This window comes from Talpa europaea, assembly GCF_964194135.1.
Source record: "Talpa europaea genome assembly, chromosome: 2".
Classification (NCBI taxonomy): Eukaryota; Metazoa; Chordata; class Mammalia; order Eulipotyphla; family Talpidae; genus Talpa; species Talpa europaea.
Genome location: NC_140068.1, coordinates 61,707,679 through 61,722,303, shown reverse-complemented (window position 1 = coordinate 61,722,303; position 14,625 = coordinate 61,707,679). Strand labels below are relative to the sequence as shown.

Sequence of the window (14,625 nt, the reverse complement as noted above, 5' to 3'; positions counted from 1 at the left end):
CTCCAGGGCAGTTGTCCCATCTATCAAGCAGGAATGATAGTTTCTTCCCTACCGATCCCTGAGTTGTTTTAAGGCTCAAAGAGGGAACATATGTAGAGTTCTTTGATTAATTAGCAACAAATATCCCTGCTGGCTAATTTTATTTTATTTTTTAAAAATTTTTAAAGATTTATATATTTATATATTTATACACGCACTGGGGACAGTCACAAGCGTGGGAGGGTGAGAGAATTCACCAGAGTCAGAGTGGAGAGCAGAACAGGCAGAGTGACAAAGTACACTGCTGAGGGGAGCAGCAGGCGGCAGGAGAGGTCTGCGCGCCATGTGGGACCCTCGCCCGGCGGCTGGGGGTTGAACTGGCGCTGCAGAGGCTGCGGGCAGCTTCGCAACCCAGCGCTCAACCGTTGCACCACCGGGGAGGCCCCTGGCTAATTTTATTAACGACTGAGGATATCTGTTGTGACTTGTACCTTCTCCTACCCTGAGACTTGCTATTTCCTCAGCTACCTTTTCTTTATTTTTCAGATAATGAAGAATCCTACCTCTATCTCAGTTTGTGTGTACTCTGAGTCTTTAAGCAAAACGTTCCAACATTTTCAGTTATGCTAGAAAATTAATTCCCCATTTAAATTTGTTTTTCCCTGTCCTATTAAAACTTTAATAATTTCCATTACAAAATATGAATATGAAAATTTCTCTTCAATATTATTTCAGATATTAGTGTGCAAATATTTATGCATGTAATTTCTCTTAATAAAATCAAGTCAAATATAGGTAAAATTTTAGCAAACAAATACTTTATAAAAATACTTTATTATTAAATTAACTTAAAAAATACTTTATTCATAAATTATTTTTAGACTATACAAGTACAGGGTAAAAAATCATTTTTGTATTATAGTGTAAGATTGATGGGTTTGGGATTTTTGGCTTTTTTTTTTTACCTTTCCATTATTACATACAACATATACAGAAAAACCTAGAAATAAGTACATAACTACAAGTCAGTACTATATAATCACAAAGATAAATTAAGAAATAAAACATAAGTGCCCTCAGGTTATTTTCTTCACAGATATCCACTGTTCTGACTTCTAACACCACAGATAAATTTTCCCTTTTTTCTGAAATATATATTTTGAAATATATATATATAATATTTTGTGTCTGCTTCTTTCACACATTTTTGTAAGATTCATCCATGTAATTTCACTTAACTATAATGTATTCATCTTCATTGCTATTGAGTATTTCACTATAAGAATAGGCCACAGTTTGTTTCCCTGTTTCAGAACATTTGATTCCTTTTTGGTTTGGGGCCTTTACAGTTTCTTTAATATTTCCTCTTTTTCCCCTTCCCCCTTTCAGGGTTCTGAATGAGTTTATTATGAAAAACCCTAGTTTGGAAAATAAAAAAGACCAAAGAGATCTTCAGGTAAGACATTCCAAATTTAGGGCTCTTGCTAAGACTTTTTCTCATAAGATACCTGTGAAGTTTCATGTCTGTCTATGCATACATACATACTGGTTTTTTTCATTGTTTCTTTAGGATGTGACTCATAAAATAGTAGATGCAATTGGTGCAATTGCTGGTTCTTCTTTGGAACAGACAACATGGCTGCGACGAAATCTTGAAGTTAAGCCTTCTCCCAAAATAATGGTTGATGGAACCAATTTGGAATCTGATGTTGAAGGTACTGATCTCAAACATTTAGGTTTATATTTGTAGGCCTAGAAAATCATTACAGCTAGCACTGTGAATGCCATAAAATTATTCATTTTCTTAAGTTTAGTCGGTAGCTTTTGTCAGTGGGAAAAGACCTAACTGTGGCTGCAATTTATCTGTTTTTTCTCTTATTTAGATATGTTATCACCTGCAATGGAAACCTCAAACATTACTCCTTCTGTATATAGTGTTCATGCATTGACATTACTCTCTGAGGTAAATATTACTGAGTTTTGTCATACGTTTCAAATGTTTCAAGCAAACATTTTCACAACTGAATTATTAGCAAGTATTTCTTAGAGGAGGTTTGAATTTGAAAAAACATTTGTACTTTTTAGAAATCACTATATTGAATTAACGTTTCAACTTTAGATTATTTCATTTAAGTGATAATAACTTTAGATTCATGCACCGCTTTTTTAAAGTGTAATTTTGAAAAAAGAAAAGTACCTTTGTTTCACAGTGTGGTGGGGAGGGGTAGAGGTGGTGTAATGATGCCTCTATATTTTACAGCTTATCAAACATTTTTACTTGGATCCTCTATTTTTTTGCACCCCGTTACACAGTTGTAGGTCTTTTATGTTTCTCTGTACAACTATAGATACTCAGAAAGATTAAAGCAAGACTAATAAGGCCAAATAGCTATTAACTGATAGACTTGGGACTTGAGAACTCAATTCATGTTTCTTTTCAAGCCCCCTTTTAACTGAGTCAAGGAAAGAAGACTACTCAATTTCTCATTCTCAATTCACTGTTTCCTTACTATCACATTAGAAGGGTCTTGACATCTTTATCTATACTTACGTCTTAAAATGTGCTCATATTCATACCCTACAGTTATAATGGAGAAAAATGAAAATTGTAGCAAAAATAATTCATATAAAAATGGCTAAGCAAGATCTGATTTTAGATTTTTCTAATTTTAAGATCTTCTCAGTTTTCTTGCAGACTGAAAATTACCTCTAAATGCTGTCAGTTTCAGCTCTTACATTATACTCCATTTCTTTTTAGGTTTTGGCTCATCTTTTGGATATGGTTTTCTATAGCGATGAAAAGGAACGGGTTATTCCTTTACTTGTAAATATTATGCATTATGTTGTACCCTACCTCCGAAATCACAGGTACTATCATTATTTAAGTAATTTTCTTAATAGCCTGTTAGAAACAAATTGTGTTCCTTCATTGCTACTTTTGGCATTATCACAGGATGACCTTTTTATCTAATGATAAAAAATAACTGTTTCCCTTAGAGGTCTTTCTGCTTTCTATAACTAGGTAAATGTGAACACTTACAAATCACAAAATGATCAAAGTTACAACATGTAGATTAAAGAGGTTTTCCTTACTCCTAGTGCACATAATGCCCCTAGTTATCGAGCCTGTGTCCAACTGCTTAGTAGTCTTAGTGGCTATCAGTACACACGGAGAGCTTGGAAAAAAGAAGCCTTTGACCTCTTCATGGATCCCAGTTTCTTTCAAATGGATGCCTCTTGTGTTAATCAGTAAGTCATTGCCATCCTTTTCTTTACTTCAACACAATAATGCATCTCACATAGTCTGTTACAAAGTAGAATAGTATTTTTCACAATAACAGTAATAAGGTCTTAATTATATATCATAATCCTTGTCTCTTTCAGTTGGAGAGCAATTATGGACAATTTGATGACACATGATAAAACAACATTTAGGGATTTAATGAGTGAGTATTTTGGGATGACAAACTAAGCAGTGTCTGTCTTTCCTATACTAATCCATTCTTATTATTTACTTTTTTCTAGGAGCTATCGTATTAGCTCTCTGTCAAATTATATCTAGTACCCTATAGGAATATAATGTTAAAACTTAAAGAGGACACAATGATAAAGAATAATGGGGCCGCGGTTGTGCGCTGGGTTGCGAAGCCGCCCGCAGCCTCTGCAGCGCCAGTTCCATCACAGGCGAGGGTCCCACGTGGCGCACAGACCTCTCCTGCCGCCCCCCGCTGCTCCCTTCAGCAGTGTATTTCATCAGTCTGTCTGTTCTGCTCCCTGCTCTAGCTCTGGTGAATTCTCTCACCCTCCCACTCTTCTGACTGTACCCAGTGCTTATATAAATAAATCTTAAAAAAAAAAAAAGTAAAAACTTTGTCTGTTTAGGGGCAAATGGCAGAGAAAAGGGGCCATGTCTATTTAGTCTTTAAATTGCTTCCCCTGCACACAGCATAGTACCTGGCATATAGCAAGCATTCAGTAAGTAGGGTAAGGCAAACAATTGAATCCAACCTTTGGAACAAGTTAATCTAAATCTTAGGCTCTGTCTCCTGTGAAGGAAGTGGCCAAAGGGGGAAGACATCAGAATCACTCTCTACTTCCCTTCTATCTTTATTAGTTTAATATTTTAGCATTCCTCAGATTATTTCATCTAAAAAAAAAGATTGATGTTTTGTAAGTCTAAAAGTTATTAAACAAATGACCTTCAATAGCAGTGAAGGCAGATTAGTCAACATGATTTTAAGTTCTTTAACTCAAACTGCAGTTTCTCCTAATAGAAAAGGGGCAGTAGATTCTTTTATTTTCAGTGTTGTTTTACAGTTTAGATTCATCCATTCAACAAATATTAAAAGACAAAAATGGGCCAGTGATTAATCCTAACCTTAATCAAATACATTAGATTATCTCAGGGCATAATTAAAAAGCTGTGAAGAGAATGGGGCAGTGACATAGATTTTAAATAACAGCTAATGAGCTCATATTTGAGGTAAAACCAAAAAAAACTAAGAAAGCCTATGGACAGACTAAGAAAGCCTATGGACAGATAATTCCATAGGCATGGGGAACAAAAGTCACAGATCATGTTAATAGGAACAAGCTTGGTGAATTCAAGAAACAACAAGCAAGACAGTGTGGCTGCAGAAGACTGAGCTGGGGGTGATGACAGGACACAAGGAAGGCTGAGAGCTAGGTAGGCTGCTAGGCCAGAAGTTATTGTTGAAGCAATAAGGAAGAATTAGGCAGATGGCATAAAATAGTGAAGGGTTTTATAAAATGGCATTATTAATGATTTTATCTCTGAAACTTACAGTTCTAAATATTTCCCTCTTCATATCTTGATTCCTGCCCCATTTGGTCTTCTGGCTGGATCTGTTTGCTTGTCCTTTTGCCCCAGGTTTTCTACCCTAAGCTCCTTTTACTCTTAGATAATGTAGGGTGTCTATCCATCTTTGAAAGCAAATAACTGAATAATCTTTTTTCAAATGACTGGATGACTGTATCACAACTTTTCTCTCACTTGCTTTTTCAGCTCGTGTAGCTGTGGCTCAAAGCACACTTAATCTTTTTGCAAACCGTGATGTGGAGCTAGAGCAGAGAGCCATGCTTCTCAAAAGATTAGCATTTGCTATTTTTAGCAGTGAAGTTGACCAGTACCAGAAATATCTTCCAGATATACAAGGTAAGTAGTGAATAACTTTTAAGTTGGAGTGAAATATGCAAAATGGAAGTCAATGGAGAATGCTGTAGAATTAGACATCTGTTTTACAACAAAATTATCCCCATTATGTAAAAGAAATAAACACTGAATTTTTAGGGCTTGCTAAAACAAATTTCCTGGGAATTCATGTTTGAGGATGAGGTATAAGACTGTTTTGCTACAGGCAGGCATTTTAGCGGTTCTTTATTGTGGATATAGTGTTAGATACCTTCACTGAGAGGACCAAAATGTTGGCAAAACCAGGAAATTTGCCTGAAGTAGCATTTGGAGGTCTACTTGGTAGCATTTGGGACCAGGATTGGGGAGTGTACCATACAGTAAATCCTCACCTAACCATCACTGATAGGTTCTCAGAAATTTCAAGTAAAATGACAAAACCAGCAAAATGTATCAAAACCAAATGCTCTAGTGCTGTAATTTCCTCCAATATGGCCTGGATTCTTTTTTTCTTATCAACACTATGGTAATAAAATGACACTGATATAATGAAACAATATTGAATGAAAAGATGTTATCTGTCTTTGATTTTTTTTTTTAATTAACTAGGTCAGTACTATTTATAATGTAGCCCATGAACCATTACTACTCTGTTACCACATCCATGATAGATACAGAAATTTAGAGTAAGAAATTTAATCTTCTATGGTAATTTGACAGACTACATTGAATCTAGTAATAAAATGACACCCATATATATCTTTAACTTGATTTTTCTGGTAATTCATTTTTACCCTATATTACAAAAGTATCAATCTGCAGCAGATTGAAATTTTTTTAAAAGCTAGTCCTTCACCACAGAGTTTGAGAAGTACAAGAATAGATTATATTTAAAAGTCAAATTATTTAGATATTGAAAACACACTGCGTTTCTTTCAGAGAGATTGGTTGAGAGTCTCCGTTTGCCCCAGGTGCCAACTCTTCACTCTCAAGTGTTCCTGTTTTTCAGAGTGTTACTTTTAAGAATGTCTCCACAACATCTTACCTCTCTCTGGCCTACTATGATTACAGAACTTGTGAGTTAATTTTAATGCAATCTAAATTATAAAATTATAACTCTAAAATAAGTCTATTACTGACAATTTTACAACTGAAAATAGCAAAATAAGCCAGATGCCACCTCCATACAGCTTAAACTTACACATATGCAAGCAGTAATTCCTCATGAATCTTTGCATCATCTGATCTGGTTTAATTCAGTATCTTCACTAAATTTTTCATTTTTCCATGACTCCCAGGCCTGGTTCCCACCTGTAGCACCATCTCCTCCATTATCAGAGATGGCTTAGATAGATTTAAATGACTGACGAAGCTCATGCTTGACATGCAGCTCCTACCCCAGTTGAGCCTGCCTCAGAGACACACACAAAGGTTTTATAAATGTTCAAACAGAAAAACCTTCCCATGTCCTATCACACTAACCCATTTCCTTCCCCCAACCACAGCCAGTCATCCTCACCCGAGTGACTTGGGGAGTTGGGGGGTGGGAGAACAGTAAAGAAGAGGAATCTGAATCTCTGAAAACCTAGCGTTTAGAAGATGCCAACCAAGATACTGGCTTATATATTTTTTCTTTTGTTAATAATGGACTCTTCCCCCCCTCACCCATAATCCCTGAAAACAAAAGCATGCCGCCTTCTCAGCTTTGCCAAATGATTGGTAAGGCTCTGAGCTAAATTTGCCGTTTCCCTGTAGAAACTGAAGTATAATTTAAGATTCTGAAGTTGCATCCTAAAATTTGTGTTTACATTGATGAAAGTATAGCCGAAGGAGAACCTGAAAGAAAGAATATATATCCAGTTTAAATAAACATTTGACATTTATTCCACGGTCTTCAGGTACAAGTATTTTTACTGATGGAGCAGGAACTCACTGCCGACGAAGATATTTCACGGTAATACGTAATTCATTTCAGTATATTCTTGTGCCTCACATCCTAAAATCATCCAGAATGTCACAACTGAGAGAATATAGACACTGTTTTATCTGAAGACTATACATGTAGCATACTGTTATTTACTTGATCCTATTTGAATATTATATGTTGTCACTCCTAACCATTTTAGATTGGATTAAACTACCAGTATTCGTGGCCTTTGATCTCTAGACACAAATTTAGTTTAAGGCAATTCAGTGTTTCAGCTGCGTGAGCCATGTTGGTTTAGGTAGGTCAGATTTATCCCTGAAACGTGCAGCACAACCTGTTACGGCAGGTAGACTGTAACTAAGGTCCAGATCTTCTCCAGTGCTCACAAATAAAGTTCCATAATTATATTCTTTTAATGGAGCTGCTTATTAATGTATAACTAAGTATATTTTTATGTAAGAATTTTTGAACAAATAAATTTGTGAAGTCTGAGACATTCCTTGAAGACTGTATGGTACTGGATGTTTTATTCTTCAGTGCTAGGTGAATTTTTTTTTAAAGTCCTCTGTACTAATAACTATTTCTTGTTATAGAAAGTGCCCCCCAACCTTGTATAATACTCAGTAGTCGGGAGATCTTAGTTTCATAGTCGTTTGTATTTTTATATTTCTTGTATTTCATGAGTGTAACATATTCTGTATTATTTTTATTTTCTTTAAAGAACAGTGAATTTTTGATTGGAGAACGGAAAAACTAATCTAGTCATGACTTCATTTAGGAATTAGTTGTCTGTCAGATAATTATGAAAAATATTAGCTGCTACTTTGAGATTTTCTAGGAATTGCCTATTAGTGAAGAGGTCCGGCTGCTAACAGCACTGTCTCCTGCTTCCAGGACTTCAGGCCCCTCTGTGGCTGGTCTGGAGACAACCTACACAGGAGGTAATGGCTTTTCTACTTCATATAACAGCCAGCGGTGGTTGAACCTCTATCTCTCTGCTTGCAAATTTTTGGATTTGGCTCTGGCATTGCCCTCAGAAAATCTTCCTCAATTTCAGATGTAAGTAAAAGCAAGACAATCAAAATGGGTATTATTTTAAAAGCATTTGCTTTGGTCACTGAAATCTAAGCCTAATAAGTTTTTGTATAAGTTTAAAATGTTCATAATTTTTATTAAAATGTAATTGCTTTGGCAGGGATGGGACAGCATAGTTATTGGAAATAAATGGTTGCTGTGAATACATTAACACTATCAGACCATTCAGTTAACACATTTGAGTACCCACTGTATATGAGGCAGGAAAGGGTACATGACTCCCCAGCGTCAAGTCCAGTGAAAAAAATAAAAAACAGGATAGGTGTTCCAAAAGCTGACATGCAAAATGCTGTAAAATGCAGCAGACGCGTCCTCCTGGTTTTGATGGTCACAGCTGGCCCTGAGGGAAGTTTTCTACTGAAGTGGTAAAGAGAGAGAGTTGCAGAAGTTGCATGTATGTGGAGACTCAGAAATTGGAGTAGAGCTGGTATATCTGGTGTTGAAAAATCCATATTCCTGGAGAATGTTAAAAGGCTGCAAAGAGACCAAATTATGAAATGGTCTGTCTGCTGTATTAGAGAATTTGTATTTTAATCTAAAGACCATTGGAAGCCATTAGAGATTTTAAAGAATGGGATGGTATTATCAGACTCACATTTTAGAAATTTTACTTTGGTTGTATAGTGTGAAAAAATGACTAGATGGACAAGAATGGAATTAAGGGCCTCCCTGTTGGCCTGGGTGTTAAGTCTCAGCACTATGACCGCCGTGGCCTGAGTTCTATCGCTGGCCAGGGAGCTAACCCACATAGGGCACAGTAGACCTCTCGTGGCTAGCCTGTTGCTCCTCTCAGCAGCTTATTTCAGTAAATCTACGTGCTCTGCTCCCCACTCTGTCTCTGGTGAATCCTCTCACCCTCCTGCACCTTTGGCCTATAGCCCAAAAATGTATAATATCTAAAAAAAAAAAAGGAATTAAGGAAGCTGTTTTATTTCAGATGATTATTGAATAGAGATGGCAGAGGGGGATAGAGAGAAACCAATACAATTCTCCCAATGCCATATTAATAAGCACTCAAATAATTATTTTCATGTTACATTTTAAAATAAAAGGTAAACTGTGTTTTACTAAAATGTGGCTAATTTGAGAATTTATCAACATGATCACATTTACATGTTTTATTACATAGTATTATATTTATTCTTCTGGAGTAGAATATTAATGGGATAAAGAGTAAACTTAGAATCTTTTTCCTGTATTTGAACATGATTAAATCTTCAAAAATTGATGTCTCACAAGTTTATTTTTCCTCAAATTTAATAAGAACTAGAATTTTTTTTTTTTGAAATTCCAGTCCCTTCAATTTTTCTTTTCCATTTGAAAACCATATATATCTACTTCTTGATGAATTTCAGCGGTTGGGTATCTATTAAACTGATGTTACTCCCAAAATTCAGAAAAGGATACTAAGCAGATTGGTAGGAAAGTGTCCAAAATGAATTAATGACAGAAACTGTACTCTTCAGTGCTCTAGGAAGAACAATTAAGTAGTATTATCTCATAGTTTTGACTTTTTAGTTTCCATGATGAAAACCAAAATGTTTCTCCTTATTACTAGTCAATATATAGTGGAAAACAGATGAAATATGCCATAATATTAACTAGATTTTTTTTAAAAAAGACCTTTTAAGAAAAAGTGTATACAGAAAATAAATGAGAATAATTTTAAAAGTAATATTTTAAAAGTAAATTTAAAATATAATAAAATATCAAAATATTTGATAATATATACAAAGCTAAAATATGCCATAAAATTTAAAAGGCAGCAGAGAGTTGGTGAAATATATCTGTAGTGTATATGAAAAAGTATATCTTAACAGAAAGAAATCAATACCCAATAGAAAAATGCACCAATGAGAGAGTTGCTACTTCATAGAAAAGAGAAGCATTTTAAACAGGATAAGGTGATCAGCCATATTGATGAGTAAAACTAATTAAAATTATAGGTGACCATCAGAATGGTAAAGATCTAAAACTGTATTTCCTTTTTTACCCTATATAGCAGAAGTAGTCTTACAGGAAGTGTACTTTGATATTGTTCAATCGTTCTCCAAAGCAGTTATATTTAACAAAGTTCAAAGTACAAGGATCTCTTTAAAACAGTAATTCCGATAAATCTGAGGATTTCTCTTACCACTATACATTCAGCTGTGTACAGAAATCAGCATTAAGCAATCCATATAGTATTATTTATAATAGTAAGAAATTGGACAGTCTAGGAGACTAAATAAATCTGTATTTTCCACCACTAACTATGTAGCTACAAAAAAAGCTGTTATCTCAAAAATACCTAATTTAAAACAGCCATCTTTTTCTTTGTCCAAAGAGGAGGGGATTGGTTGTGTAAATAAGTGCTCTTTTATTTGTACCCTCTGGATGGATATGCAAAAAACTGGCAACATTAGTAAATGTTATGGTGGGAGGGAAACTACCTTTCTTTGTATGTCCTTTTAGCGTTTGAATTTTTTCCATATATGTTTTGTCAAAAATAAATAAGTATGGAAGAATTCTTAAATTTTCTTAAATTTCAGTTCCTTGCCCCCTTACTGTTTAGTTAGGAAACATTTTGCCAAGTATATGTTGGAGACTTTGCCTATTAAAGAATGAAGACAAAAACATTTGTTGAGTACTTGCTTTGTGCTCATGAGAGAAATGAGCACGTTGCAAATTTCATATTCATTTACACATTTAATCCCATGAGGTAGCTAATATTTATTTACTAATGAAGGGCTCATACTAATACGACCAAAATAACAGGACTACAAACAGCACAACTGACATTTGAACCTAAATGTTGGCGTCTTGCATGATCTTTTATTATGTGGCCTTTTCTTAGTTTATCTTACTGACATTGATTTCATTTTTTATACATAGGTACCGATGGGCATTTATTCCAGAAGCCTCAGATGATTCTGGGTTGGAAGTCAGGCGGCAGGGCATACATCAACGAGAATTTAAACCTTATGTAGTACGACTAGCAAAACTTCTTCGGAAAAGGGCAAAGGTACTGCATTTTTTAAAAAAATTAGTTTTTATTGTGTTGATAAAATTTGTAGAATACATTTCATCACATTTTTCATACTTTATATCTTTCAGTATGCATCAGGCTAATTAACTACATATATTTGCCTGACAAATAACAAATTTGACATGCTCCCCGGGCTTTGTTACAAATCCTTATTTCTTTGCATTCAAAAAATTTCAAAAAATTGTACAGTTTTGGGACAATGTGGGTTGTTTTGTGAATCCTAGCTTGCAAATTGTGCTTTGAGTGCTCAGAAATTTTCCGGTCTTCTGGGATTCCCTAATCAGGTAACAGCTCCAAAACTACATTCCACAAACTATAGAAATGGAATGAAGTAATTGAAGGATATGAGGAACCTGAGTATAAAATCAAGGTTTTGTTTTTTTTAGGGACTATGTAAAAGGACAGAGGAGAACATGAAAGTTGGGCCCAGAGCTTAGACTAGGACTTGGCTATTTTCATGTTGGCATAACAGTTTGAAAAAATAATCAACAAATCCAGAAGCAGTGCAACTGTGTACGAACCCAGAGACATGTACTTTCTCTCATCCCCCGCATCTCATTAGAAATGAGTTTTTCTAAGACCTTTCTATTACCCCACAGAATAAGGAAATCATTTTGATTGGAAAACATTTTCCCATGCAAAACACTTTAAACAAGGTCTTCATGACCAAGCATACTTTTCACTGGAACAAATGAGTTCTCCTCTTTCCTTCCACAGGACAAGGAGGAGGACTTTAAGACAGTGATTTTGGAGGGATTGGAGATGGCCAAGCATCAGGTGAGGGTGGCTTTTTGATGCTTGTGATATGGCAACAAATGTTGCCACATCTGGACTAAATATCGAGACCAGGTCTGAATTTCAATAAGTGTAACAGAGGTAAACAGGAAGGGAGTCCTTTCAAGTGTAGACTGGTGAAATGAAAGGGTAAATCATTTTAATAGAAACATGTTTGACATGGTATCGTTTTGATTAAAAGAGCAGAAACACCAAAATAATTGCACTCTTTTTGGTCAAGAATTTAGTAAAAGTCCTTAAGGGTAAATCCTGAACGGATTATAAAAAGATTATGCAAGAAGTTGAGGTATCTTAATCATTTTCCTTCATAATAAACTTACACTGTACATTTTATTATTGAACTGCAGTTTGACTTAGGTGGTATGCTCCACAAGTTCCAGTGATGTGAAAGCTGATCCCAAAACTGTCAATAAAGATGGCTTAAAATCTCTAATAATTCAGACTAGCAGTTAAAAAATTCCTAAGACATGATCACAATTGTTTCCCCCTCTTTTTGGGGTCATAAAGAACTACTTATTTTCTTTTTTGCTTCTAGAGTCTTCTGTTTTAACTAAAACCTAGTTTCCTTTATCGGGACTTTAAAAAAAGCAAACCTTGTGAACACAATTAAAAAAAAAAAAAAAAAGCTGGATTTTGCTAGTACTTTCTCCACTGGGAAATTATTTGGTAAACACCACAAGCTTCTTGACAATGTCGGATCTTACTTAGAAGGCAAATTCCATTTGTAAATGAATATGGCAGGTTGTAATTGTTTCCTAGGTCCAACTAAATTTTTTTCCCAATTTTCTATCTAGTTCATTGTTTTCATATCTGATTCTGTCCACAAATATCTTTAGTTCTCATAACTTTCTCTTACAACTGTATTTCTAATTCAGTTGTGTTAAACTAGCCTCTTCGTATGTTATTATGTTTTTATTTAGTTTACAGTTTTTAAATACATTGTCATCGGACTTTTCTATGGCAAGGTGGATTGTATTTATTTTGGAAGTGAAGAACCTTCCTGTATCTTACCCAAGGATGCCACATAGTAGGTTAATTGAAGAGCCAGTCGACTGTAGGCCCAGCTTCTCTCCCCATGTTGTTTAGCACATCATTGAAGCAGATAGCAGTGTCTCTCCTGAGGGATCATTTTCTTAGTGCTGCAGTGCTTACAGTAATTATTCACTGTGGACCCTGCTTACCATCTTATGGCAAGTTTAAGCCTAAAGCTTAACATTAAAAGGGAACTGGGGCCTCCCCAGTGGCGCAGCGGGTTGAGCGCTGCGCTATGAAGTTGTCTGCAGCTGCGGGTTCAATTCCTGGCCGGCCAGGGAGAAACCCATATAGTGGGGCAGACCTCTCCTGCCTCGCCAGCTGCTCCCCTCAGCAGTGTCTTCTGTCTGTCTGACTGTTCTGCTCCCCACTGTCTCTGGTGAATTCTCTCACCCTCCTGTGCCTCTGACTGTACCCCAGTACTTGTATAAATAAAAATAAATCTTTAAAAAAATAAAATAAAAAATAAAAGGGAACTGTAATTGAGTCCAGGAATCTGGGAGCTTTTTGAGTATATACAAAGCACAACATAAACTTTTATATTTGACTCTGCTCAGTTTACTTATGCATTCTAGGTGGAAAATATTACTTTAGTGTTAGACCCTTATAGTTACTAGTTGGCACTAAAAGGCCTCAGAAACAAGAGTTTTAATCAAGTCTGAAATAAAGACTTAATGTCATCCTTTATATTCATTTCCTAACTCTGCTGACGTTGATCTTTTAAAGTTTTCTCATGTACAACATCATCTATTAATTACAATTCCCTTTTTGTCTCCTACAGAAAAACCCAGAGGAAGACAACTCAGGGAGAACATTGGGTTGGGAACCAGGGCACTTGCTGCTCACCATCTGCACCGTACGCAGTATCGAGCAGCTCCTGCCATTCTTCAATGTGCTCAGCCAAGTCTTCAACAGCAAAGTCACCAGCCGATGTGCAGGACACTCAGGGAGCCCCATCCTCTACTCAAACACCTTCCCTAATAAGGACATGAAACTGGAAAACCAAAAACCATTTTCCAGCAAAGCCAGGCAAAAAATAGAAGAGATGGTAGAAAAAGATTTTCTGGAAGGGGTGATAAAAACTTGAGCACCACAAGTGGTATCTATCCATTTAGCTTAAATGTAAATGTAATTATTTAAAACAAACATTGCTCTGAGTATAGTTTTTCTTTTTTTTTTTTTTTTGTATGTAACAAAATGTTTCAGGTTGTACTTAATTTAAATATTTGTAAATAAGACCAAATGTCTGAATGTGGCCTGAATCAAGTTTAAATATTGTTGGCTCTCATTGATTATGGTGCCTAAGAAAGATCTATATATACATATATACAGTCCATTGTTTCATTGTCCTCAGTTGTCTTAAACCTGCTAAATACACACTGCACCTTTTTTCTAATGGTTTCAGGCTTTAATTTAGATTGGGGATGCTTTTTCTGTTACTCTAACATCAGAATGGCATCACTTCTGTCAGAGGCTTGGTAAGCTATTACAACTAGCTTTCTTCCATTTACCTTCACTAAGAAGTATAGAATTAAAGCCTGGCATCTCAACACACCCTCCACATTTGCACTTCTGAATTTCTAATATTCATTGAAGAGGTAAGTTATTCAAAAGTTG

At 35.5% G+C, this 14,625-nt stretch overlaps 1 protein-coding gene across 5 annotated transcripts in view; it reads left to right on the top strand.

Annotated features, from left to right (window-relative positions):
- DOP1A (DOP1 leucine zipper like protein A) overlaps window positions 1–14,095 on the top strand; it is a gene marked incomplete at both ends in the record, with an annotated part of 61,086 nt that extends 46,991 nt beyond the window's left edge. For 4 of the 5 annotated variants that reach the window (XM_084257396.1, XM_084257397.1, XM_084257395.1 and 1 more), the window contains 12 exons: window positions 1,369–1,435; window positions 1,550–1,694; window positions 1,863–1,942; window positions 2,738–2,847; window positions 3,079–3,228; window positions 3,364–3,425; window positions 5,006–5,155; window positions 6,071–6,207; window positions 7,030–7,085; window positions 7,953–8,117; window positions 11,028–11,157; window positions 13,790–14,095. In XM_084257396.1, coding sequence (XP_084113522.1) covers window positions 1,369–1,435; window positions 1,550–1,694; window positions 1,863–1,942; window positions 2,738–2,847; window positions 3,079–3,228; window positions 3,364–3,425; window positions 5,006–5,155; window positions 6,071–6,207; window positions 7,030–7,085; window positions 7,953–8,117; window positions 11,028–11,157; window positions 13,790–14,095 — 1,558 coding nt within the window. Of the gene's footprint in view, window positions 1–1,368; window positions 1,436–1,549; window positions 1,695–1,862; window positions 1,943–2,737; window positions 2,848–3,078; window positions 3,229–3,363; window positions 3,426–5,005; window positions 5,156–6,070; window positions 6,208–7,029; window positions 7,086–7,952; window positions 8,118–11,027; window positions 11,158–11,898; window positions 11,959–13,789 lie in introns of all 5 variants that reach the window. The other variant, XM_084257394.1, reaches the window with a different exon arrangement.
- Window positions 14,096–14,625: the final 530 nt, after the last annotated feature.